Source organism: Juglans microcarpa x Juglans regia, chromosome 6S (assembly GCF_004785595.1).
Source record: "Juglans microcarpa x Juglans regia isolate MS1-56 chromosome 6S, Jm3101_v1.0, whole genome shotgun sequence".
Lineage (NCBI taxonomy): Eukaryota > Viridiplantae > Streptophyta > Magnoliopsida > Fagales > Juglandaceae > Juglans > Juglans microcarpa x Juglans regia.
Genome location: NC_054605.1, coordinates 2,281,347 through 2,309,262, shown reverse-complemented (window position 1 = coordinate 2,309,262; position 27,916 = coordinate 2,281,347). Strand labels below are relative to the sequence as shown.

Sequence of the window (27,916 nt, the reverse complement as noted above, 5' to 3'; positions counted from 1 at the left end):
TCCACTAGTGTTGATTGACGAGGGGCCAGTTCCAGAAGAGCCCCATAAAAATGCGTCGAGAGCATATTTGACCCGTGAGACAAGTTGTGCGAGCCCATCGGGGACCACGACTGTGACGAGCTTAGGGGTCAAAGCGACTATGATGGGCTTGGGGGTTGAAACGGCCGCTGGATGAGGAACAACCGGTGTCTCTGGGACGGTGGGTCTCCTTGAAGGATTGGGTTGAGGGACAGGTGTCGTCGGTCGAGGAGGATGAACGAACCGGGGGGGGGGGGGGGGAGGATATCATACCTCGATCAGCGCTAAGGGTTGCTCTAGAGGGAATTGAGGAGAGGACACGGGGCTGCTGTCAGCCCTAGCAACCTTCGTGCGAACCTTCTTTCCCTTCCCCACAGCGGGAGGGCTCACCGAACACTTCCAAGCTGAGGTAGCCCTGACTTACATGTGAATGGTACGGTCGTCAAAGATGGTGTGGCGGAGGGGAGGCAGGAAGGCCCTTATGCTCTGCTCCTCGAGGAGAGCCTCCGAAAGGGCATCAAATGGATGTTTTAGTACCTAATCTCTAACCAGAGCTATATGTCGCAGCTCCTTAGGTGAGGCCTTCGATCGCACCATTTTGTCATCAAGAACCACCCCCATATGGCCCGAACTGGGAACTCACGACGATTCACTTGGCCGATTGGAAATTCCCACCTGCGGCTGGACATGAAGAAAAATTTAGGAGTCCAGTCCTTGATCTTGCGGTAGCGAGGCTCTAGAGAAATGAGGGCATGTATCACCCTAAAACTGCAAATGTTCTCCTCACGCTTTATAACATTGTGAGTTAGGAGAAACTCGGGTCAGTAAGGTTGGCATGCTCCGGGTTTGAGTCCGACAAAGCCCGCCATTAGAGGATGCAACAACACATCAATATCCTCCAAGCATTTGGGTAGAGTTGAGAGGGGGCCAAGGCGAGGTGATCCAATAAGTCACGAACAAGGAGAGGGAAAGACAACCTCAACCCACAAGAAAACATGCTAGGGAGGAGAGTGACCTTCGAAGCGTAGCCCTTATCATAAACAGCCCCCTCACGAGGCTCTGGAACCTCAAAAACCAACTTCTCCGGGATGTGAAAGGTGGAAGCCAGCTACGATAAGAACTCGAGAGTGACGTTCAAAAGCCAGCTGTGCCCAATGAAGAATTGCTCCACGGTGCGAACCTCGGGCTAGTCTAATATTTTAACTTATTATTATTTATGGGTGACAATTTTTGTTTGCAGGTCGTATTTGTATCGTGTCAAGTCATGGACGTTCGATTATATGAGTCAACCCGAATACGGTATGTGAAGCTAAACGGGTTAGACCTTCAAACTCCAACACCATCCCTTTACATAACAGGTCATGTCGTGTCACTCATTTTGACCCGTTTAATATTTAATTAGAAATGAGACAACACGATATCACTTATTTCAACCTGCTTAATGTAAATGAGTTGAACTAACCTGTATAATCTATTTGACCTGATTAACATAATTTCATATAAAAGTTAAAATATATATTTCTTAGTAGCCACAAAAAATATCAATATTTTTCAAATTATTTAACTAAAAAAAATAAGTATATTGAGAAATACCAATATTACAATTCAATAGTAATAAAGTTGATTTTGAAATAAAATTTAAACAAGTTATTGCAGGTTGACTTTGGGTAAATCGGATTGACTCGTTATTGATCTATTTATAAATTATGTCTTAATAAATCAATCTATTTTGATCTAAATCTATTTATATAAAAAATAAATCCGTTAATTTTGCATCAGGTTGACTCGTTATTGTTGGTGTTGATTTTATAAGTCGAACAACATTGTCACATCTATTATTATTATACAAATCAATTAAAAGCGAAAAAAAGAGAGTAATAAAAGACGCGTGGCCATCCTTTCCCTGTGTTAGTTTTTTTGGACAGGGTTGAGATAATAAAGCCTTGTACTCTCCCTCGCTCTATCTCCCCGCGCCGAAACAATGGTGAGAATAGCATGCGGTCACGTAATTCCGGCATTGGTTCGTCCATTGAAGTCATCCGTCTCCAGAAACCACTCTCTTCTTCTCACAGAGAAGTCTCACTTTGTAGGCTTTTTCGGGTTCAGCCGGAGGTTCTCTTCTTCATCCTCCAAAATAAGCATGAGCCTTCGAGCCGGCATTGTTGGCCTCCCTAATGTCGGCAAATCTACTCTCTTCAACGCAGTTGTAAGCGCTCTCTCTCTCTCTCTCTCTCTCTCTCTCTCTCTCTCTCTCTATATATATATATATATGTACACACACACATGCATGTATTTATAATTGGTTGCTGGGAAAAATGTAGGAAACCAATGTTCTGCTGATTCAAAGTATTTGGTTTATCAGAAAAGATTCCTCTTAGTTTCTTTGATTGTTAATGCTCCGCTTAGATGAGGGTGCTACATTCTTAGGATAATGAGTTGGTAAGTTCTCAAATCGAAGAAAAACAGAATATGTGTAATGCTCTAATGCTTTTATTGTGTTGAGGGAAACTGAAGAAAATTTCGAGAATTTGAATTTTGGAGATTTTTACTTTTTTAATCAATGGTACAGAGAAACACAAGTCCTCCCTTCAACTATGACCTATCAGATTATTTGCATTATTTCCTATGGTAGTTCGTTTTATCTTGGGAAAAAATTATGAGTTTGTGGAATTTTATGAAAATTGTATGAAATTGTTATTTCATATAAGTAACTGCTAATGATAATTCGTGTTTGTTAAAATCTAGCAATTGCGGCTCTCTGGCCAGTGATGTAACTTGGCTGTGTTTGATTCAAGAAAGTTGAGTTCGTGTTTTTGGTGTATTCTTGCGGTACTATCACATTGCTTGCAATATTTGGGAAACAGTTTTGAACAAAGCAAAATTACAAAGTTAGTCTTGGTTCTGTTTATGCAGTGGTTTTTTTTTTGTATGACTCCAATACTTGCATGAATGTTTTTTTTTTTTTTTTTGATCGGTATAAAATTTGGAAATCTAGGTGTCTGTGCCCGGGTTCGAACCTGGGCCTCTAGTGTGAGATTAGCATGATAACCAATGTGTGGATATTTTTTTGATGAGTAAAAGTAAATTTATATTAAATTAAGAGCTAAGTGTAGCCCAAGTACATAGGAAATATACAATTGAGAACACCTAATTACAATTAGGAGCTAGAGATGGATACAAGAAAATCATGAAAATTAGCCCCATTGAAAACAATAGCCAAGGTCCAAAGAGATAGGCAATACTTGCATGAATAAGTACTGGATACATCAAGGCTTTTGGCTGGATACATCAAGGACAACGAAATAAGACTAGGTTTCCATGAAATTAATATTTCGTAGAGTTCCTAATATGCCTATGACAAGTTGGGAGCCAATAATGGGCAAGGAATATTCTAAAATTTTGGCTTTCTCGGCTCTTCATCAAGGCTAACCGCAGATAGGGGTGTTGACTCTTTGGAGAATTAGGTTCTTCTTAGAGAGAAACTTGGAAAAAGCTCCTAGAATTTCACCTAGACTCTCTAGGGAAACCAGGCTACAAGTTTTAGGCCCCGTTTGGATTGTAAGATGGTTTCATCTCATCTCATCTCAACATCTAAATATTATTCAAATACAAATACTTGCAATTTCAAATCTTTAACTTTTTCATCTAATTATTACAACTTTTCCAAATTTTCAAAAAAAAAAAAAAAAAAACACAAAAAAAAAATTCAATTTTTTCAAATCCCAAAACAAAAATAATATTAAAAAATTATATTCTAACAATATTTTAACTTTATAATATTTTTATTCAACTTTTTCTCTCTCATTTCCCAAAACCCCATAAAACATCTTAACTAAAACCATTTCACTATTATTCACAAATTTCTCATCTCATCTCAACATCCAAACGAGGCCTAGTTGTAAAGGAGTCCTAAATTCTAGGGTTTCACCTAAACTACGGCTGGCAGTCTACTTAGTCAAGATGAATCCTTATCCAACAAGGATTCTTTGTTTTTCTTTTTCTCTTTCATTCTTTCGACTATTCCTATTAGCACATGGTTTGGGCCTTGTTATTTCTTGATTCTATGGTCTGAATAACTTTTTACTCTTCTTTGAAGCCCCAAAATATAGACCAATATTGCTTGGGCCTTCTTGTTTTTTGATTCTACAGTCTGAATAACTTTTTAACTCTTCTTTGAAGCCCCAAAACATAGGCCAACGGTAATTAGAATTAACACAAATTAACAAAATTCTCATAAAGTCACGTGTGACCCTTGTATATTTCAGTTGGTTTATATTTTGATTTATTGATAGAATCTTAGATCCAAGATGGAACAACACTCAATACTTTTCATATGTGGACTAGAGTTATGTTTTGATGCAAATAAATAGGGCCTTGCATTGGCAAATTAACGCACCAATCTAGTCAAGTATATGGTTTGCGTATGACTTCTTACTTCACATTGTACTATGTATCTGCTTGTTGGTTCTTTTTCTTTTATTACTTTATTGATCAAGTTACTTGATAATGTGAATATTGGATTTGTGGATTGGTAATATTTATGCTCCTAACCAGTGTTCTTGACATGGTAGTTTTGGATGTGTAGGTTGAGAATGGAAAGGCTCAAGCTGCTAATTTTCCTTTTTGCACAATAGAGCCAAATGTAGGGATTGTTGCTGTTCCAGATCCGCGTCTCCAAGTGCTTTCTGATCTCAGCAAATCTCAGCGGACAGTCCCTGCATCCATAGAGTTTGTAGATATTGCTGGGCTTGTGAAGGGTGCAAGTCAAGGGGAGGTGACATTGCTTGTCTTTTAATAGTTCTAGTTTTCTTTTTGGTGTCAACCAATAGTCAATGTTGATTTATTTACTTACTTTTTCATTTGACCATGGTTTATCTTAAAGAGATTCTATTGCAAATGAATTGTATGCATCAACTAATAAATTTTCGATTTTCTCATTGCAGGGGTTGGGCAATAAATTTTTATCACATATTCGTGAGGTGGACTCCATACTTCAGGTTTTTGTGCATCATAAAATATTTGCGTTCGTACATGACTTTACAATAATATGCTGAACACTCAGTCACAATCATCTAAGAAGAGAGTTTGAATTGAAAACCATGATCTAGTAGTTCATTCAATGTAGGATTGACAGTGATAGGTACTGTGTAGGGGACTTCAATTAGTGATATTTTAAATTGAAATAAATTTCTCATGGCCCATCTTTAAATTCTAAAAGGAATCTAACTTTTTCAATAAATAATAAATGGGATTTGACCTAGTTATTGAGCCTAATTAAGATTCCTATTAATCAACCTCAATAATTTATCACTCATGGGCTTATCCAATGTAGCCCATTGAAGATAATTTAGGTCCAATAAAAATTATCAATATTTTGACCTTAGAATTATTGGACTGGGTCATTACATGGTCTTTCATGGAAATGGAGAGGCCATGTAACGACCCAGCCCAGTATTTTCATAATGGATTGGTGCTTTATGTGCAAAAGGAATGGAGAATCAACAGAACATCTTCTTTTCCATTGTGACGTGACGAAGGCTCTTTGGGATGATATATTTGTAAGGTTGGATATTGCGTGGGTGATGCCTAAGATGTGGTGGATCTATTGGCTTGTTGGAATGGAGTAAGGGGAAATCGTCAAGTTGCGGAGGTTTGGAAGATGGTGTCTTTATGTCTTATGTGGTGTATATGGAACGGGACGAATGGTCATTGCTTTAAAAATAGAGAACGTTCTTTGGGGGGGGGGGGTATTAGAATTTTATTTGATCAATCTTTGTTACTTTGGGCTAAGGCCATTGTATTAGAGGGGGCTAATCTTAATGACTTGTATGCTTCTTTCTTTGCTATTACGTTGTAATTAGGCATCTTTCTCTTGTATACTACCTGTGTGCTTGGGCTTTGCCTAACTATGAGGTTTAATAAATTTTTCTTATCAAAAAAAAAAAAAAAAAAAAAAAAAAAGAAACTAGTTGGAGTGCCATTCATTAGCACCACGAAAAAAAACTGTGGAGACAAATTAGAGCACACCCTGTCTACCCAAAACCACATCTACCAAGCAAATAGAGTAGGAATTGCCAAGTGACATGAGTATAGACCACCTCCATATCCAGTTTTCATGGTGGTCCCGGTTCTCCTGATTTAGTTATGCTATCTAGACATTCATTAGCAATAAACACCGAGTCAAATATCTATCTTCCTTTAAAACAAAAGAATTGTGAGGTTTCGATTTGTGGGTGTCGATGTTTCACCTCTTAGAGGTTTAGTGAGTGATGCCCCAAAGGATGGTAGAGCTATTTGTGGTTTGGGGAGGTAGATTGTGAGAATAATGATGAACCTCAAGATTCTCGGCACCCTTTATTATTGGTTAATGGTCCACTATATTGTCGGTTTTTTCTCTCTCTTGCTTCCAGGATTTCTAGATCTATTTCTTTTTTCTATCTAGGTGTATCTCTTGTATAGTCTCAGTGTACTGATGTATCGCCCTTATTCTTTTGAATAAAACTTATTATATGTATAAAGAACTTGAAGGATTATGGATTGAATGACCATCAATAAATTGTTTTTAATTAGCCCATTCCGCCAATCCCTTTTATCTTGGTGCTATCTTTGATAAATTATCTTATCATTTATGTGAGGAAGTTGCAAAACCAATGATTTTGACAACCTTGTCTGTTTATTAAGGGTAAGTTGGTGCCATTGGTATGTTCCACTTCTATATCATAAGAGGCCTACTAATTATTTTTCAGGTTGTACGCTGTTTTGAAGATAATGACATTGTTCATGTCAATGGTAAAGTGGACCCCAAAATTGATATCGATGTTATCAACTTGGAACTTGCTTTCTCAGATTTGGACCAGGTATCTTATTATAGCTTGCTGTGTACGTTTCTGACAAAATTAGGAGCTCGTCAAATTTCAAATCACGTAGCATCATGTTGAATTTGATTATAATTCCTGTTTCCTGTCCTATCACAATTTGACTGGATCGACCTGAAATGGATCTTTGGCTTGATTGTATGGCTTGCATTTGTTTTTGTATGCATAATTTCTTCTGGAGTCTTCTCAGTTTTTCCCCATAAATAGAACTAGTTTGAATTACTTCACCGTTATGCAGTACATTTTGTTTATAAGACACACGATCTATTAGATTCCTCATTATTTGTTGAAGTTGATATCATTTTAGCTTATGAGGGGTCCTGGCTTCATTTTGCATCTCTTACTAGTGGTCCAAAGCTGGTAGAAATATAAAAATGATAAAAGTGTTTTATTGACGTAGAAGAATATTTGCATTGTAAGCACCTCAGCCAATATGGAATAGATCTACTCTCTGGGCTACATGGCCTTCTCTATTGTACGCCTTGTTATTTTGAGATTCAGCAGCATTTATACATCTAAATTGTTGCTCCCTTATTCAGTGCTGTTAATGCTGATGCCCTTAAGTCACCCTTTTTTCCAAACACCATGTGAGTGCAACATGTGGATCTCTCTTTATCTTTTATGGATTCCTTATGGTGTGTCTGCTTGTTACACTGTTCCACCCCAGCTGTTGGTAACCTAACCAGTGTGGTAATAAAGGCTTCAGTCCAAAACTTGCTTCATGCTAATCCTCAACAGAGCTGTGATGAAGCTTGTGTTGGCTGGTAGGGATCGGCATTTTGTGTTGCTGTGTTTCATTTCAGTGATAGAAGGTATGTGAAGGCAATTTTGTCTGCAATTGTCTTCATCACTTTCATTGCTTTCATTGTTCTAGAGGTGGACAACAGCTTTGACTCATGGTTGCCAAGTTTCCTCTAATTCTATGATGTGAAAGTACATTGAGGAGGTTTCTTGTGATTAGTTGGTGTTGTCTTGGGGGTTTTTCAGTTAGCTCATAGTAACAATCCGTAACAACCCCAAGAAAGCCTATAACACCCTCTTCCTCTGTAGGGATAGAAATGTCACTTTCATTACCTTATTTGGAGGCAGGTTGTAAGAGATCCATAAAGAATAATGCTAGATACGGTCCTAGGGTGTGCAAGCTCCACACACTCCCTTTGAAAAAAGGGAGCAAATCTAGGACCCATATGAAAAAAACTCATTGGGCCTCATTTCTGTTTCAAAGGGAGTATGTGAGACTCGCACATCTTAAGACTATATATAACATTACTCATCCATAAATATCTAGGATAAATTAATTGAAACTAACCCCAAGGGGTTGACCCAAGTGGTGAAGGCCTTGGTCTTGGGGTATCACTCCTTTCAAGGTCCAAGGTTCAACACCTCATGGGTGCAAACAATCATTTGCGGCCACACCCCTGGTGAAAGGCCAGCGATTTAACCAGTTCCATATAGGGAAACTTCTGAGGGTGCAGTGCATGGGACCGGAGTTTACTTTGCAGGGGTGGGTCCGAAGGGCCCTGCCTTGGAGAGGTTCCCCGACATAAAAAAATAATAATTGAAACTGAGTAGTAATGTAGCAAAATCGCATAAACTCAAAACTTAGTAAAAAATTCTCAATATCATTTGGTTGTACCATACCAAATGCTAAACAATGTGATGAACACGTATTGACTAGGACATGGTCTCTATTCCTAGATCTGGCCTACATCCTCAATTTCAACCTCAGCGGGGACATATCATATCAAGTCAAAGTGAGTCAAATCCGCAATAAATAGGAACACCACAAAGAAAATAAGGTAGAAACATGTTTCTTTTTCAAATAACATTCATACACTTCCAAAGAACATTTGCACATATCAAAAACCATTTTCCTTTAATCATTTCTCTATCAGTCCCTTTGCTGAATAGTAGCATGTGTCAAAAGTAGACTTTCCAGTATGTAAGCTGCTGCTAAGTGGCTTTAACACTCTATTGTGCATCGACTTGCTTTGGCTAGTGTTAGAGCCTTTTTTGTCACTCTAAATCAGTGTTTTTAATCTCGTACCGTACTGGCCGGTACGGCCGCTATTTAAGGTACCGGCCTATTGGCCGGTACAGGTATCATATATGTTTCGTACCGGCCCAAATACCGGCCTATATTTTGGCCGTAATTTTTTTTTTCATTTTTTCAAACTACAAGCTTATTTTTTGACTCACAATTCAGACTAGGCTATTTATAATTTATATATATGTATTTATATATAATTTATTCATATATAGACTATTATTTTGGAATAGAATTTATATATATATTTATATATATAATTTATTCATATATTGACTATCCCGAAATGGTACACGAAACGGTACCGGTACTGAAATATTTCGTTCTAGTGCCTTGACTCGTACGACATCCGGTATGGTATTCAAAACATTGCTCTAAATACCTCTGGTCAGTTATGGTTTTGGGCCCAATGTAAGCTTTTTGGGTTTTTGAATTTTTAAGTGTTTGTTTGTGTCTCTGGGCTGTCTAACCAGCCCTCTGGTTATAGGGTTTTTACTCCTTATGATTCCATGACCCATCTCATCACTTGGGAAAAATCGAGTTGCTATAAAGATAACTCTTTTGGGTTACAAACTATGGTCTTTACTCTCCATATGGAGGTCCATACAGTAGTCCTTAGGAGTTGTCAAAATGCTGCAATATGCTACATTAATATAAATTTTCTTATTCCTAGATTGTAATATGCTCATAATTCTCCATCCTTCTAACCAAGTCTTAGTGCATGTATTGCCGTGTAGTTTGATGTGATCTTGACGCAAAGATGGTGATGGTGATGGTGATGGTGATTTTTGATTGATTCAAACAAAAATCAGAGTTTTGATCAAACTTTGGCATTTTTGGGACTTGGTTATGACAGCCTGAGCAACATCTGAATTTATATACTCAAAAAGAGCTAATCAATATTGCACTTCAAGCTTCTTGAAATTATTATAAACTACAATAACTTTTCCCTTCCATACAACGTAAAATCCCATTTACCACCTTCTTATACTCAACCTGGTTTTACAATTTTTAGCATGCAAATCTCTAACATCGTCGTCCGGCCATTCCTGAGATGACATAGTTCAAGTCCTACACTTTTGGTTAGAGATTGACTTTGTAGCCAATTTTAACAAGGAAAGCTCAAACCACATCTGGGTTTATAATTAAAAAGGACTAGTCAATGTTAAAATTGTTGCTCATTGGAATCATTATAAAACACAAGAACATCTGTCTCCTAGACAATATGGGATTTTATTCATCACCTTTCCTATACTCAATCTGGGGTGTTGCACATGTAACAATTCGTGGTGGTTACCGGTGATCATAGCATATTGTTTTGTTCACAATGATAGAATGTGAAAGTATGACAGTTTGTTAGTTGGTGGCATGAGTGAGTGTTGCCATGGTGGTTGTCGGCTGTTTTTGAGCATCAATGGTCAAGGTTCTGATTGGCGGTGAAATGGTAAGAACCCTACTTGGTTGTGCTTGTTGGCTATTCCTTATCTCGATATAGGGATAATATTGAGTTGGTTTAGTTATTTGATTTCTTTTTGACTTTTGAATTTTTGTTTGTTTTTGGGCTCCACATGGTTTCACTATTGGTTCTTTTCATAATCGAACCACTCATGTTGATGTTTGGCCTGTCAGTTCAGTTCGTGTTTGTTGGTTTCTGATTGGGCTTTGTTTGGGCTACTTGAGTCCGTATTTGGGCCGATTGATTTTGTTGATGATTATGCTACTATGGAGTTGAGCCTGGAAATGTCTAATTATGCTATTGTGAGTACCTAATTATCCCAAAACAAGTTTATATCCAAATTTCTTGTGATAAGAACTGGACATTGAATGAACTTGGTTTTGAATCGGAAACTTGCTTATAATGGTTTTCCTACTTGGTCTTTTTTTATTTTATTTTATTTTTATGTCTGGCTGTGTGCATTGGCCGTGTACACTGTGATGCTTCTCTGTTTTTTAGAGGATGTAGGTTAGAAGCCTCTGAATTACATTGTAGTAATTGTTAGAAAATGGTTTTGAATTGCAGTTTCTAATTTTAGAAATAATCGGCCTTTGGGTTGCCATCTGTTAACGTTTGCCTAGTCTTTTCCGATCGAAAAACATTTATCTGGCGTTCTAGTTGGATGAGTGCCTCATTGTTTCGTACCATTATGAGTTAACATATTGGCCGTGTACACTGTGATGCTTCTCTGTTTTTTAGAGGATGTAAGTTATAAGCCTCTGAATTACATTGTAGTAATTGTTAGAAAATGGTTTTGAGTTGCAGTTTCTAATTTTAGAAATTTCTTAATCAGCCTTCAGGTTGCCATCTGTTAACATTTGCCTAGTGTTTTCCGATCAAAAACATTTATCTGGGGTTCTAGTTGGATGAGTGCCTCCTTGTTTGGTACCATTATGCGTTAGCATGCTGTCTACTTAGGAAAGTGTTCAAGCTAGTTATTCTCTGCAGGGTTCAGCTAAAACTATTTAGCATAATATTTTAGCTAGTGCATTGGGATCATCCCATATATCCTCTTATTTCGTGGTCAAGAAATAGTCAAGAAATTTTTGTAAACATATCATTGTTTAACCCAAGTCATTTTACTCATAAAATAAAGATAATTTTACTAGACTAAAAAAGGACCCAGTTCATTTGAATGCCTTCAACCTGTTTTTTTCTCATTGTTCTGCTAGAACTTTGGGTAACCATGTATGTGCTCATCTAGACTTGATTCTACTAAGGATACACACACGCGCGCGCGCTCCCACGTGCAATACTGTTTTCTTGTGGGAAAAAGTTTCCTTTTTAATGCATTTCTTGGAGGGACAAACCCCAGGTTCTGTACGTAGAGGGCGTTTCAACATTTTGGTTGCCATTTTGCCTTCAAAAACATTGGTTGAGAGCTTTTCCTCTTATTTTGGCAAACAGACATTCCTTCTGATTAATCTTTACTAGCTCTCATTTTTCATTGGATATGATAGCTCACAAGGGTGAGGTGAACAAATAGAACTAAATTGTACTGTCTACAAGTAGTGCAGATTGAGAAAAGGATGGAGAAGCTCAAGAAAGGCAAGGCAAGGGATTCACAATCTAAACTTAAGGTAAGTAATCATGATTCCAAGTTTCCATACAAATTGCTGAAAAAAAAAAAAAAAAAAGTGAAAAAGAGAAAAACGTTACCACTTGCCTTTCCAGCAGAAAGTAGCTTGTTATTATTTTGCGCCTTCCTCCCCCTCACATGGAACAGCAACACAGTGCTATTTTATATCATTAACAAAAGTCATCTTCTTGTGTCTTCAACTTGGCGTGTTTTATACTTGTTCCTTTGACTAAATCAACTGAGTTCTCCTGTATAGGTCCATAGGCTTTGCTAAATCTTTCAAGGAAGCATCAGGGTAGTCCTTGTAAAAGCTTAGTTGGTATTCTAGGCACTGCTGCGGGCTGATCATCATGTTTGATATCTTCTGTTTGTGGGATAGAGTTTTTGACCTCATGTTTTTCTCCTCATCATGAAATTTTGTCAAATACTTCATGGAGGGTAGAAAGTTTGCAATTGACATTCCTTTTGAATTTGAGATCATAGCTTGCCTAATGATTCCTCTCTACGTTCAAGTACTCCACACATGATTAATTTTGTGGTATAAATTTATGGGTCGAAAGCTAAGAATCTCATCAAAGAGTCTTTTTTGAAGTCTGTCTTTAAGCATCCCTGACTCTCAACATACCAGTTTTTCACTACCTACATCATTCCTACCAGATTTGTTTTTGTTCTCTCCTTGTTTATTTGATATGCTTTAAAGTATGTAAGGTGGCTATGATCTTTATACATGCAACCTTCATTATTCCAGGAGGAAGCAGAGAAGTCTGCCTTGGAAAAAATTCAGCAGGCACTTATGGATGGAAAACCAGCACGATCGGTAACTTTAACAGAGTTTGAAAAGGATTCGGTAAAGCAGCTTTGTTTGCTCACAATGAAACCAGTAATATATGTTGCAAATGTTGCGGAGACTGATCTAGCTAAGCCCGAAAATAACTCTCACGTCACAGAAGTGAAGAATCTTGCATCTGAGTTGAACTCTGGACTGGTGACAATCTCAGCACAGGTTTGGTGACTACTTCTGAACAGAAACCCTTAGTATAAGTTATCTTAGCTGGTGCCTCCGAGCATGTGTTTGCGCGTAGTACGAGTGAGGGCATGCTAATGTTATCTTCTGCTTAGACAGTTCTATTTATTTTTATATGAACACTTGGGTGATAGGGTCTTCCCGATGTTAACAATTACATTAGGCAAGTAAACTAGCGACCTACTTGCAGGTTGAGTCAGAGCTTACTGAACTTCCATGTGAAGAAAGGGTAGAGTACTTAAAGTCTCTTGGTGTCAGTGAAAGTGGTCTTGGAAACCTAATTAGAGCAACATATAGCCTTCTGGGGCTGCGTACATACTTCACTTCTGGCGAGAAGGTGATGTGGAGAAGTTTATATTATTAAATGTTATATTCCCTTCATATATTAAAACATCTGTCTTTCATTGTTTTGTGCAGGAAACAAAAGCATGGACCATACTTGCAGGTTAGCTTTTGTACTGCTGCATGTCAAAGATGTCTTACAATGATGATAACTTCTATTTAGTAGGCCTTGACATGACATCTGTTTTTTTTTTTTTTTTTTTAATAAGTGGTGGGCCTTGACTTGTTCCAAGCAAGTACCACATTTCTGCCAGGAGTGGGTCAGATATGATGAACAACTTGTCAAAAGAAAAAAAAAATAGTTTGATTAGTAGTTGTATGAGAGAAGAACTTTTCCTTTGGAATAACCTGGGCGTTAAGCGATGTATATTCAGGATATTCAGTAGACTTATTCCTTTAGGACACTTTTATTCTGTCAGATATTTGTCTGATCGTTATTCTTTATTTGTTCAGGCATGACAGCACCTCAAGCTGCTGGAGTTATCCACTCAGACTTTGAGAAAGGTTTCATTCGAGCCGAGACAGTAAGCGTTCTGATTGTTCCCTTTTCTTTTACTTTTTCCCCCTGTAGGGAATAAGATCTTTGCTCAAAATTATTCATCGTATTTTTTAATATTTTAGCACTTTAAAAATGTTAATTAAAATACAGTAGGTAATGTTCCTGGGGGAGAAAAAGAAGGGAACTTTAGTTTCCTTGGAATCTTAAACGTCTCACCAGTTATGTTTTGGGAGAGAGAAGTTATTTTCGGGGTCAATTACAATGAGCTGTAAAAGCTTTTGGTGCATAGTGATCTATTGAAGAGGGCTGTGACAAGTGGAGAGCATAAGAGTGTTTTTTTAATAGTAAAACAAGGATTTTATTTAAGATATAAATTGGCATAGCCTGCGTACATGACACATATACAAGAGTGACACCTAAGCATGAGTGTCCAATGATACAAGAAAATCATGCCTATTCAAGTGTAACGCCCCAATGAAAGGCCAAGCCACATGGCCTATACTCCAAAAAGATTAGTCAATGATACAATTAGAGCTCCATTAGAATATTATAAAGAATAAGAACTTCTCCTTTCCAAGCAATGTGGGATCTCATACACCACCTATCTTATTCTCTTATCATATGGAGTATCACAATCTCCTCTCTTAAATTCCCGACGTCTTCGTCAGGCCCATCCGTCGTAGGTGGCATGTCTCAAGTCCCACATTTTTTGTTGGGATAAGCTCTGACCATTTGTAACGCCCTAATGAAAAACCCAAGCCACATGGCCTATACTCTAAAAGGACTAGTCGATGATACAATTGGAGCCCCATTGGAACATTTTAAAGAGCAAGAACTTCTCCTTCCTAAGCAATGTGGGAGGATCCCATACACCACCTACTTTATCCTCTTATCATATGGGGTATCACATCAAGCCATTGAAATTGATTACATTAACCAATGGAATAAAGTATTAAAAAATAGAATTCTAAGCTCTTACATTGACCATTGACGATCCTCATAGTTTCTTTCATTCCTCTCCTTCCCAAGACACCACCATAGACATATTGGGACCATCTTTCATATTGCCGCGATCTAAGCATTACAACATAGGCCATTTCAACTTGCTAAGAAGTCAACAACCCTTCTTGGCATCACTGAAGCTAATCCCACTCTAGCAAAGAAATCGTTCTAGAGTGACATGGCCACCTCAAAATGTAATAGGTGATCAACAGTCTCCCCACTCTTTTTGCACATAGAACACCAATGCATAATAATAAACCAGTGTTTTTCTTGATTATTTTTTGTGAGAATTTTCCCCAATGAGGCTGTCCATACAAAAAAAGCTGCTTTTAGGGGTGCCTTAGTCTTCCAAATGCGCTTCCAAGGGAATAGGTTTGTATTGTATGTGATGAGAGACTTGTAGAATGAATGAATAGTACATCTCTATTTCTTTAAAGGGCGCCACACAAACTTGCTAGTCTCTCCCACCCTCACTATAGAAGAGTAGAAGATTGTAGAACTCAGAGAAAGTGTCGACTTCCCAATCTTGTGCAGCTCAAAGTGGCGTTCCATTGGGTAATACCATTGGATAGGTAAAGAAGATCTGCAACTGAAGTTGCTTGCACCCTCAACAATTCCATAAATAGCTGGTAAGGCTTCCTTGAGGGGCCTATTGCCACACCAAAGATTATGCCATAATTCAATTTTGGACCTATCACCCATCCCGAAACAAGTGTGCTTGGAGAAAGTATCCCATCCTCTTCTTATATGCGTCCAAAGCCCAACCCCATGTGGTCCACTCACCTTGTTTGAGAATCATCCACCCTAAGCCCCACCAAACTTTGAATCAATAACAGCTCTCCATAAGGCTCCCCTTTCTACTTGGTATCTCCACAACCACTTACCCAAAATAGCTTTGTTGGACTAGCAAGTTCCGAACTACCAAACTGCCACTTGGTATCGGGGTCATACTTTGGGCCAATTCATAAGGTGGAATGTAAACTCCTTGTCCGTACCTGCCCATAGAAAATACCACTGTAACTTCTCTAAGCAGAGAGCCTCCTTGGTGGGTAGTGGAAACAGAGATAAGTAGTAGGTAGATAAGTTGGAAAGAGTACTTTTGATGAAAGTAACCCTCCCATCTTTGGATACATCCTTTTCCAACTAGCCAACCGTCTTTCCATTTTTTCAATCACCCTATCCCAAATAGATAAAAGACTTGAACGAGGCACCCAAAGGGAGGCCAAGATATATTATTGGCAAAGAAGATACCTTGCATCCCAAGAGGTTGGCCAAAATCTCCACCTTAGAGAAATTACCTATTGCAACCAATTCTGACTTGGCAGGTTCACTCTCAATCTAGAAGCAACTTCAAAACAAAGAAGGGCTCTTGAAGTTCAAATATGATCTTGGTTGGCCCCACAAAAGATAAGAGTGTCATATGCAAATAGAAGGTGAGAGATATCTAATGTGCTCAGTGAAAAATCCAGATAGTAATCTACCATCCACAATACCTAAGATCATTTTACTAAAACCTTCCATTACAAAAACAAAGAGTAATGGGGATAATGGGTCACCTTGTCTAAAGCCCGAGGGCCTATAAAAAAACTATTGGTGTGCCATTCACCAAAATAGAAAAGTGGACCGAGGAAATGCAATGTTTTATCCAAGCATCCCATCTCCCCAAGACCACATCGCTTAGGCATGTGAAGCAAGAAGTTCCAATTAAATGGAACACGAGCTTTTGAAATATCTAGTTTGCAAAGTAAACCTAGTACTCCCATCTTGATCTTGCCATCCAAACATTCATTAGCAATGATCGCCAAATCAAGAATCTGTATACCTTCTACAAAGGTATTTTGGGGTTTTGATATGATCTTTTTCATCACCATGCTTGATCTATTTGCCAAGACTTTCACAATGAGTTTATACATCCCACTCACCAGACAACAAGGAGATAATCTTTTTCTTCTACCACCCCAATTTTTTCAAAACAAGAGCAAAGAAAGTTGCATTGAGACTTTTTTCAAATCTTCCAAACTCATGGAACTCCCCGTGACTTTGGTTTTAATAACTTCTCAGCAAGTTTGAAAGAAAGCCACGGTGAACCAGTCAGGGCATACTCTTGACCACTTTCTTGATCTCTTCCTCCACCAAAGGCCTTTCTAGCCATTTCACTTCCTATGATTCAAAGGAATCAAAAGCAAGTCCATCAAGGTTCGGTCTCCAAGAGAATTGCTTAGAGAGTAAGTACTCATAATATTGAATGATATGATCTGTGATCTCTGGAAGATTTGAAAAGACTGCACAATTCAGCACCATCGTTTCAATGACGCTGTTCCTCCTGTGAGAGTTAGCTACACGATGAAAGAACTTGGTTCACTTTTCTACCTCTTTCAACCATAAAGCCCTTGACTTTTGTCTCGTTGAGATTTCTTCTATTAGGATCCCCTTTCTAGGTCCATAGTCACCTGAGTTTTGCAGTCTCTCTCAACATCCGAGAGAATCCTAACCTCCTCCACACCTGCCAAACATGGAAGGTAAAGAATTCTTTTGGAGTTCCACATTGTCAAACACCTACTTATTACAATCCTTTAAGTCTTTCTTTAAAGGAAGCTATGGTAGCTGATGTGAGGGTAGTTAGACAAGGTTCATAGGAGTGGAAAATTAATCTCACTAGGGAGGCACAAGATTGGGAAGTGAGTGATCTGGTGATTTTTTCAGCTTACTAACTTCACTGTCGTGGTTCCAGCTGATGACATGATGGAATGGAGGCCTTCCAGGAACAGGAAATTTTCGGTACACTCCTTCTATGACATTCTTACAGCTCAAGATAGACCTTATTTTCCTTGGAAGAACATATGGAGGAGTAAAGCACCTCCCAAGGCTGCGTTCGTTGTTTGGACAACAGCTTTAGGGAAGATACTAACCATGGACAACTTAAGAAGGCGTGGACTCATAATTACCTGTTGGTGCTGTATGTGTAGAAATAGTGGAGAAACGGTGGATCATTTACTCCTACATTGTGATTTTGCAAGAGACATATGGATCTACTTTTTCAGCAGATTGGGAATCGCATGGGTCATGCCAGGAACGGTGCTGGAACTACTAGCTACCTGGAGAGGGATCACAGGGACACCACATATTGCAGCGGTGTGGAAGATGGAGCCTATTTATATTTTCTGGTGTATTTGGAGTGAAAGGAATGATAGATTCTTTGAGGATCATGAACGCTCCTTGGAGGAGTTTAGGAGTTTTTTTTGGAAGCATAGCTTTAGAGTTAAATGGTCTCAGCTTCCATGATTTCCTTGTAACAATTTCTAGTTCTTAATTTGGTATACTCATATGTATACCTCCGGTGTACTTGGGCTATGCCTATCTTTATCAATACAATTGCTTCTTACTTATAAAAAAAAAAAAAAAACAAAAAAGTCTTTCTTTAACACGTTAAGCTTACAAGCCAAGATGTAACTAGGGGTGTCAAATAATGTGTAAGAGGATCACCACTATTGAACTCCATCAACAGACCCTTTAGATTACAATCACATATTTTCAAACTTGAAGTATAAAAATTCCATGAATCTCCCCACAATCAATGATTATAGGGAAGTAATTTGAGCACAACCTGGGAAGTCGTTTTTGGATTAGATCTAGGTAGTGTGCTTCCCAATCTAGGGATACCAAGAATCTTTATAGGATTGCTAGGGATCAAAATGCAGCTGTGGCAGATTCTTTCTTTTATACAAATAATAATATTCAGTGGAATGTAGATTTTGTTCGAGATGCTAATGATTGGGAAGTGAATGTTGTTTCTGATTTTTTGGGAAGACTTTATAATTCAGGAGTGGTGCAGGGAAGGGAGGATAGTCTGTTGTGGGATCATGTAGGAAATTCCAGATTTCAGTTAGTTCTTTTTATGAGTTAACTTGTTACTGTGGCTTTGAGTTCCCTTGGAAAAGCATATGGAAAGTGAAGGTTCCTACTAAGGTGGTGTTTTTCTGTTGGGTAGTTTCTCTTGGTAAAGTTTTGACCACGGATAACGTAAGAAAGTGTGCTATGTTTTTAGTGGGTTGGTGTGTCGTGTAAGAAAGATGTTGAATCTGTAAATCATCTTTTCCTTCACTGCGAGGTGGCAGGTCTTTGTGGAATGAGGTTTTCGGTCTGATGGGATTAGATTGGGTGATGCCTAAGGAATTGGTGGATCTACTTGCATGTTGGTATGGTTTTGAGGGAAGAAAACGAGTTGTTGCCTTATGGAAGATGATTCATTTGTGCTTGATGTGGTGTCTTTGCCTGGAAAGGAATGGGAGATGCTTTGAAAACAAAAAAGGTTCTTTGGGAGAACTTAGGGATTTCTTTTTTAGTACTTTGTGTTTGTGGAGACTCTTGTACTGAATGATGAACTTTTTCAGAATTTGTATTGGCCTCTTTTTTGTTTTCTAGTGTGTAACAGGTATTTCCTTTGTGTACGTCTTGTGTACTTGGACTTTGCCTATTAACTTTAAAAAAAGGGGATACCAAGAATCTATCTATTCTCGACCAAGAAGGATGCTCACGAGTATTAGACCACGTATAAGCACTGCCAACTAGAGGGATGTCCAGTAGGTTTAGCTTGAAGATGAAATCAGAGAAATCAATCATGGCCGAGTTAAGGCTAGAAACACCTGATCTTTCACTTGGAAATCAAGTGACATTAAAGTCACCCCAATGCACCATGAAATGCCTCAGACTACAGGTTTTTCAGCTGCTTTACACCCTAGTAAACCTATTTCTCCAAGCAAGTCAAGCACATATTTTCTTTGTGAAACAAAAATACCTTTTCTTGACCTTGCAAATTCCATACCGAGAAAATACTTCAAGTCACCCAAGTCTTTAATCTCAAATTCATTAGCAAGCATCTGTTTTAATTTCTAAGTTTCTTGCTGTCATTACCTGTCAAGATAATATCGCCAACGTAGACAATTAGAATAGCAACCTTCCTTCACTTGAGTGCTTATAGAACATGGTGTGATTAGCTTGACCTTGGCAGTAACCATGACCCTTTACAGCCTTCCCAAATAGTTCAAACCAAGCTCTCGGAGATTGCTTGAGCCCATAGAATGATTTTTTTCAGTTTACACACCTTATCTCTGCCAAGATTACCTTCAAAACCTAGTGGTAATTCCATAAACACTTCATCCTCTAGATCTCCATTTAAAAAAGCATTATTTACATCCAACTGGTATAAGGGCCAGTTAGAATGTATTAGCTAAGGAGAGTAACACTCTGATTGAGTTTATCTTGGCCGCTGGAGCAAAAGTTTCTTGATAGTCAATTTCGTATGTTTGTGTAAACCTCTCTCTATACTGCCATCAGCCTTGCATTTAACTATAAACACCCATTTGCAACCTACAGTTTTCTTTTCCTTTGGTAAATCAATAATTTCCCAAGTACCGTTGTTCCGTAGTGCATTCATCTCTTAAAAAACTGCTAACTTCCTATCTGGATGATCCATAGCTTCCTGAATGGTCCTTGGAACAAATAGGTGAGAAATATTGGATGTAAAGGCCTTATGATTATGAGAGAGTCTGTGATATGATAAATATTTGGCAAGGGGGTGTGTGGTACAGGTTCTAACGCCTTTCCTAATGGCTATAGGTACATCAAGGTCAGTAGATTGATCAACTGCAAATGTAGTAGAAGGATTACCTGGGATTTCCAAATAACCAGTTTTTAGAGGTGATGATTGATTCTGCTCTGGAATTGTGGGATGACCCTTAGTATTAGAACGATACCTGCCTCTCGCATAAACACGAAGCTCAGAAGAGGGATTATTCTGTAGCAATTCTCCCCCTGTTTGTGATTCCCTTATGCTTTGTACAGGCAGATTGTGATTTCCATTTTTTTCACTATTTAAAATTTTAGTTCCTTGAATGTTTTGTAGAGGGATGTCAATGTCAAGGAAAACATCAGGCATTGGTATAGAAATTTTCCAAAACCGATCCTCACTACTCTCTCTCTCCCCTGAAGATAAGTTTGGTTAAATAAGACTGATTTTCAACAAAAACGACATCCATACTGATGTATTTTTTTTTGTTTTTGGATTCAAACATTTGTACCCTCTCTTATTGGGAGCATATCCAAGAAACACACCTTTTTCAGCCCTAGGATCAAGTTTAGATCTAAGATGAGCTGGAATACAAACAAAAACAGTGCATCCAAATACTTTTAGAGGCAGATAAGAAATTATCCTATTATCAGGAAATGATTTTTTTAGGCATGCCAAAGGAGTAATATACTGCAGTACACGGGTAGACATTCTATTAATAAGGTAACAAGCAGTTAGAATAGCATCCCCCACAAATTGGAATATGCATAGAAAACATTATAGCCCGTGCAACCTCAAGTAAATGACGATTTTGCAATGCCATTTTGTTGTGGGGTGTCACAACACATGGATTGATGCTGAATCCCTCTTTCTTTCAAAAAATTTCCCAAAACTTGGTTGGAATATTCTGTACCATTTATTCGTACGAAATATGCTTATTTTTGTATGAAATTGATTTTCGATCATACTGTAAAAATTCTTGAATAATATTTCAACTTAAGATTTTCCATTCATCAAATATACCCAACAAATCCGAGTATGATCATCTATAAAAGTCACAAACCATTTTTTTCCAGATAAGGTAGTAACTTTAGAGGGACCCCAAACATCACTTTGAATCAAATAACAGGGTTTTGATGCACAGTAGCCTTTTGAATTATAAGGAACTCAATGACTTTTTGATAAATGACAAACATCACAATGAAGAGAAGTACAATCCAAATTTTTAAACAGACTAAGCAACACATAAGAAAAACTAGGATGCCCTAATCTAAGATGCCAAAGCATTATTTGTTCACGCACAGGGATTGAACTAGTACTACCACTCAAGCCCTGAGCTTGTTTATTGCTGAATAGGGTATCATCAAAATAATAAAGGCCATCAATCATCCTAGCACTGCCAATCATCGCCCCGAGCTTTGGTCCTGAAATTCACAGTGAGAATCAAAGAATATGATACGACAGTTAGAATCATGGGATAAACTACTAACAGATAGAAGATTGCAAGTAAGTTTAGGAACATGAAGGACAGATTTTAATTCTATTTTCCTGGAAATTCTAATTGAACCTGTTCCTACAATGGATGAAAAACTCCCATCTGCAATCCTAACTTTTTTATTACCCGGACAAGGATAATAAGATTGAAACAATTGAGATATACTGATCATAGGTCGGATGCACCTGAATCAATAATCCATGGTGCAAAGGCTAAAGAACTAGAATAGGCACTCGGCATATTACCTGTTTGGGCCAACCTGTTCCTACAATGGATGAAAAACTCCCATCTGCAATCCTAACTTTTTTATTACCCGGACAAGGATAATAAGATTGAAACAATTGAGATATACTGATCATAGGTCGGATGCACCTGAATCAATAATCCATGGTGCAAAGGCTAAAGAACTAGAATAGGCACTCGGCATATTACCTGTTTGGGCCAAGGAACCAATAGAAGTACCAGATATCGGATTGGATTTCAGCAGTTGAAGAAGTTGATCCATTTGCTCTGAACTTAGAACATTGGTCTGGGCTTCATTTGCTCTAGGAATCACTTGGTTGTGTCCAGGTTCAGGTTTGCTGCTCTTTCAATTTGCTGGTTTTCCATGTAGCTTCCAGCAGGTTTCTCGGGTATGGCGTTGCTTATTACAATAGTCACACCATATTTGAGATTTTTGATTGTGGATATGACTGTTGTACAGAGGCATTAGCAATAGCCAAAACAGCAGGATTAGTAGCAACCCGAGCCGAGTTCTCCACTGTTCCATCAACCCCTTTTTTCTTTAGCGTAACATTCCGACGACAATCTTGACATCTCACTTCAGAAAATACCTCTCCGATTGGAGGCAGAGGTTGTCTACCAAGAATCCTCCCTCTGACTTCATCAAACTCATCATTGAGTCCAGCCAAGAATTTAAAAATTCTTGCATTTTTCACCATCTTCTTGTTGTAGTTGCAATCATCAGGGCTCTTCCATTCATAATCATTGAATAGATCCAAGTCCTGCCACAGTCCCTTAAGGACATCAAAATACTTAATCACACTGTCTTCCCCTTGTTGGGTCTTGCCTATTTTTTGCTGCAATTCATAAATCTGAGAATTATTTCCAATGTCAGAATACATTTGACTAACATTATCCCAGAGTTCTTTTGCAGTAGGATAGCACATGTAATTAGCGCTAATATCTTCATCCATTGCATTCACAAGCCAAGCCATAATCATGGAATTTTCAGCATCCCATGTAGCATATGATGGGTCTGCTATGTCAGGGGCCTTGGTTTCACCAGTAAGGTTCCCAATCTTACCTCTCCTGCAGATATACATTCGAAGTGATTGAGACCATCTCAAGAAGTTGGCTTCATTGAGATGGATATTTGTGATTTGGACTGAATGGGGTTTGGTATGGGCTACTTTGGTTTCAGTTTTGGTGTTGACCACAGGTTCAGGTCTGGCTATGGTGGAAGTTTCTGAAATTTCAGACATAATGGAGGCTGAACAGGGTTAAGGCAATAAGGCATAGGTTTAGAGGCTATGACTTTCGAAAGGAAAAGAGAACCAGGCTCTTGATACCATCTAGAAGTGGAGAAGAATTGGAATAGTATTTCTTATTTTTAAAATAAGGTACAATCCGTATGTCTTATAGACTACAAGGGTAAGCTAAAATGAAAGAATAATAAAGGAAAGAATAACAATTGCTAACAAATCTCCCAGAATATCTCTTAAGAATATCTCCTAGAATATCTCCTAAGAATATTACATAATTACAGAAATTTCTCCTATAATCCAGGGAGAGTTGACTGGATAAATTTGAAAACTTTCCAACATTATTTTATCCAGATGAGTGCCAGTACGATTTGAAATGAATTTTGACATCACATCTAGAGCACGCCAGGTGTCCCATTCCAGAAAAATATCTCCCTCCATAGCAACTTGATAACACTTTTTATTTGTTACTAAAACTTTTTAGGGTCTTCATGAAATCAGACCCTCAGGTCTCAACCCCAAATTATGACATTGGTGCTGCCGCTTTTTCAGACAATAGGTAAAAATCTCGGAATGCAATTTAAGTCACTAGTTTATGGGCCTTCTTGGTCGAGAATAATTCTCATTCTTGCATCCTGATTAAAAGTATGCTTCAAATGGCCAATGAGCTTCCCTCTTACCAAAAAGAAGAATTGGGTGGGGGAACTTACGTGGCACAAGTTCAAAACCTCTCGAGTGCTCATCTTACCTATCAGAAAGAAAAAAAATGCATGCTTCAAAATGGATATATTTTTTATTTATTGTTTATCCTACAGTAGTTCTGAATCTTCTGATAAAACAAACATCTGTTAGCTTGGTGTTTTTTAGTCAATAGGTAGGCACTCAGAGAAATTGATCTATTGTATATCTGGCTATAAACTAGGGATTTTATTGCTCATTGAAGTATCTATGGAGCTTCAGCTTACTAAGGCCAGTTTCCTATCTGGCCTTCTATTTTGCCTTCTACCTGGTAATATGCATAGTAACAACCTGTTTTATTTATCAGGTGGCTTATGATGATTTTGTTGCTGCTGGTTCACTTGCTGCTGCAAGGGAGAAAGGACTTGTGAGTTTGTTGCTTTACTATTGTTATTATTTTATTGTATAAAAATTCATAAGATAGGATGAAAAAGACAACTTTCTGTTGTTTCTGAACTCATTGTGCCTACCATTGAATTGGATTGGATATTCATCTGTCAATGATGGGTTTTTGGAGTCTGCTTATGTCAATTCACCAATTTGAACTAAACAATTAGCTTGCTTACGTGTGAGAATGAGGCCATCTAGGGATCTGAGTATTAGTAAGAGATCTTTTTGTGATAGGTAAAAGAAATTTTGTTAATAAAATTGAAATTGGCGTAGCCCAAGTACACAAGATGTATACAAGAGAAGACACCTTGTCAAGAACTAGAAATAGATACAAGAAATTCATGAATAAGTAAGAGAGATGTGTTCCATTTAATCAACTTTATAAATTTCTTTACGTAGGAAATCTCTGCATGGTGTACACCTAGGAAATTTTGATAATTTTCCTTTTTTGGACCAACTAGCGATTAGAGAAAGCTGTCGTGGACATTTATCAATATTTTCATGTGTGAACTAGTTTGTCAAGGAATGCTACATTAAGGTTATAATTGTATTTTTGTGATGAGTTTTATAGTCTTATGGATGTTATGAAAGGCTGATGACCCATATATTCTTAATAACTATCTCAAATACCGAGGGAAGGGTATGACAGTGAAAGCTAGTTTACACATGCACTAGGGGAGAAATCATGTGACAGAAATTATCCACCTGAATACCTTGCACAAGAAAATGAAGTTCTTTACCTTCTTGCAATGATTAGGGTATACCATAACATAGAAAACATCAAGGAACTTTTCACATTCACAGCAAAAGAGAGGATTTTCAAATCATAAAGAAAACTTAGAAAAGTCCCCTTTGTTTAGAGGTCCCATAATGAGTTGCAACCACTGCAGTCACGGCTTTTGACTTTTTGCACATTGGGAAACTCCCAAAACCAGCTTTTGCAGATTGTTTCACCCTAGCTTCATCTCCACAATGCACTTAAAATAGTCCCAGATCCTTTGGAGCTCATGTGCAAACCTTTCCCATATCTTCGCTTCTCTAACTCCTGGCACAGCAATTGAGTCCTTTTTCTTCCACTCTTTCCATAGTCAGCTAAAGGCCAAACAGAGACACTTGATCTTAGAACCTCACTGTGCGACAAATGCCCTGTGGCCAACTGTTGACGATTTAACAAACTGCTTGGTCTCCTTCTGAAGTAAAGGTTCCACGGTGGTCAATAAGCAGCTCCTAGTAACCTTGCCAAGAGATACTGAACTACTAATTACCTTTGATATTTTCAGAAATCTTGATTAATTGATGCCCTCATGTGCTGAAAACTCAAGATATTTTGTCTCAATCACCATCCAGCTTGAGAAACCCATCATCACATACCTAAACAAAAAGTTATACATGTAAAACTGTTAAAAAAAAGGTGCAGTAGTGGTGGGAACAAGGGAAGAAGAGAATGATTCTCATCTTGCAATTAGGGTTTCAGAAAATTACAATAAACCTGAACACATTTGCAGGGAAAGGTTTTCGGGTCTGTTTTTAAGGAATTTGAAGAGAGAAATTGATGAAAAACAATTGGATTTCTTAGCTGAAAGGGAGCAGCAGATCTGGAGGTGATTTCTGGTGTCTTTTTTTCTGGCTTAGGGTCTCTGAGTTGGAGAGGTTTGGGTTTGAGAGCTAGAGAAGTTCTAGAGAGGAGCAGCAGACTTGGGCAAAGGATCTGATTTTCGCTTTTAAAGATTAATGTTTCCTTTTAAAACTACTCAACAATCCTGGGCATGTCAAATAAAATTCAGACAAATAACACCCATGAAAATGCCAAAAGTATAATTCAAACAAAGTCTTGAACCATAGGTTTCCTAATACAACAGGAGGGGCGTGTTTGATTTCTTCAAAGTTGCAATTGCCGCTTCAGAAAAGTCATGTGGTTTGCTCCAGGCTATACTTTTACTTTAGGGGATTGAGTTCTAGTTGAACTTTTATATTTTTGGTTTGTTGTCTATCTAGTACTAGGTGTGTGCATTAGAATATGGGAAGGCATAGTTTTTACATAAATCCATAAAGTGCTCTTCTCACTTGAAGATGCTTGATGGAAGGCTTTTCATCATGTCTTTTCCCTTCTTTGCATGAAGCTTGCTGTTGTAAAATCTCAATACTTTAGAGGTACCGAGATCAATTCTCTTGACTGTATCCCGTTTGGGGATTCTCAGTTTTGGACCCTATATTATGAAGCCTAGCGATAACATTTTGGGACCAAAAAGAAAAACCGTTGTAGGTTTCCCCACTGTTCTGTTTGATTCCTGCCTCCATCCTCACCAGTTGTCAGTTCATTGAATTTGGAAGCTGTTCCTTGGGCACTCGAAATCAGGGTTCTTCCTTGAACATTTCATAGTAAGAGATGTGAGGTTATTGAATGGAAATTTTAATTTCATATTTGACATGATGGACATAAAATGATTAATGATAACTGGCGTGCACGCGCACACATATATTACCTTTTCTTTTTTCTTTTTTTTGATAGAAAAGAGATCTTCATTGCAAATAGGCACAAAAGGCCTTAAGAGTGTAAGAAATGGCATCTATGTAAACAATATTATCAATAAAGTGGGGAGGCCACCACAATTCCACATCAGTAATAGACCAAGCATGCCTTGCTAGGTGATGAGCTGCTGCATTAGCCATACGGGATTCATGTTATATCTGACAGTGCATAAATCTGAGCACGAGTCTTCTAATTTCAGTGATAACAGTTCTTCTAGAAGAGCAAAGTGAATCAACACTGTTTATATCATTAATGGCGTCCTTTTGATTTTTGCAGTTACGATCTGAGGGTAAAGAATACATTGTACGGGAAGGAGATGTAATGCTGTTTCGTTTCAATGTATAATGCTTAATATTGTTGTGGCTGTAGTTATTTAATCATTCCTCAACCCAGTAAGCTGGCAAGAATTTTGATACGGAAGAAACGAAGGTATTTCTTGCTGAGTAAAAGTTGGATTAAATTTATGTCCATAATTACACAGTTAGAAAATGTTCTTTCTGCAGAAAATGATCTGAGTGTATCACTATTGGGTTCTTTCTAACATTTTGGTACTGTATTTGCTTTTTTCAGCTACTTTATATTTTTGTTCATTATCTTCTTCCTCATTGTGCCCATACTTTGGGTAGACGACATGAAATTTTACTCCAATAATTACACGCATGTCAACAAGTAACCACTGTAGTTGCCTAACGGATTGAGATTTCCTACAATTTTCTTACAACATGTGGATCATATTGCATTAAATGTTGTCCATGGGCAATGTAGACCCTAACATTAAATCGAGCAGGGTCCGCACACTGCTCTCTTCAAATTATAAAAAATATTTGGATTA

At 37.9% G+C, this 27,916-nt stretch overlaps 1 protein-coding gene and 1 long non-coding RNA gene across 3 annotated transcripts; one reads left to right on the top strand and one right to left on the bottom strand.

Moving 5' to 3' along the window:
- Positions 1-1,922: 1,922 nt before the first annotated feature.
- Positions 1,923-27,591, top strand: LOC121237723 (ribosome-binding ATPase YchF). 2 transcript variants are annotated; one of them, XM_041134581.1, is made up of 11 exons: positions 1,923-2,224; positions 4,604-4,792; positions 4,962-4,997; positions 6,765-6,875; positions 11,953-12,015; positions 12,763-13,017; positions 13,229-13,375; positions 13,456-13,483; positions 13,834-13,904; positions 24,472-24,531; positions 27,361-27,591. In XM_041134581.1, the coding sequence occupies exons 1-11, from the start codon at positions 2,000-2,002 to the stop codon at positions 27,427-27,429; spliced, it is 1,254 nt and encodes a 417-aa protein (XP_040990515.1). In that variant the 5' UTR covers positions 1,923-1,999; the 3' UTR covers positions 27,430-27,591. The 2 variants fall into 2 exon arrangements, with proteins under 2 accessions (XP_040990515.1, XP_040990514.1); XM_041134580.1 differs by having other exon boundaries at positions 4,962-5,015.
- On the bottom strand, positions 7,899-22,328 carry LOC121237724. The gene is made up of 3 exons (XR_005934960.1): positions 22,295-22,328; positions 9,093-9,100; positions 7,899-8,457 (listed from the first exon to the last, which is right to left on the bottom strand). It is a non-coding gene; the product is annotated as an uncharacterized LOC121237724 (long non-coding RNA).
- Positions 27,592-27,916: the final 325 nt, after the last annotated feature.

Excerpts from the sequence above, each read along its gene's own strand:
- LOC121237723 (XM_041134580.1), top strand. The coding sequence starts at position 2,000 with ATGGTGAGAATAGCATGCGGTCACGTAATTCCGGCATTGGTTCGTCCA. Across the intron at positions 2,225-4,603 it reads CTACTCTCTTCAACGCAGTT|GTTGAGAATGGAAAGGCTCA; the intron begins GTAAGCGCTCTC and ends TTGGATGTGTAG. Across the intron at positions 13,484-13,833 it reads AGCATGGACCATACTTGCAG|GCATGACAGCACCTCAAGCT; the intron begins GTTAGCTTTTGT and ends TTATTTGTTCAG.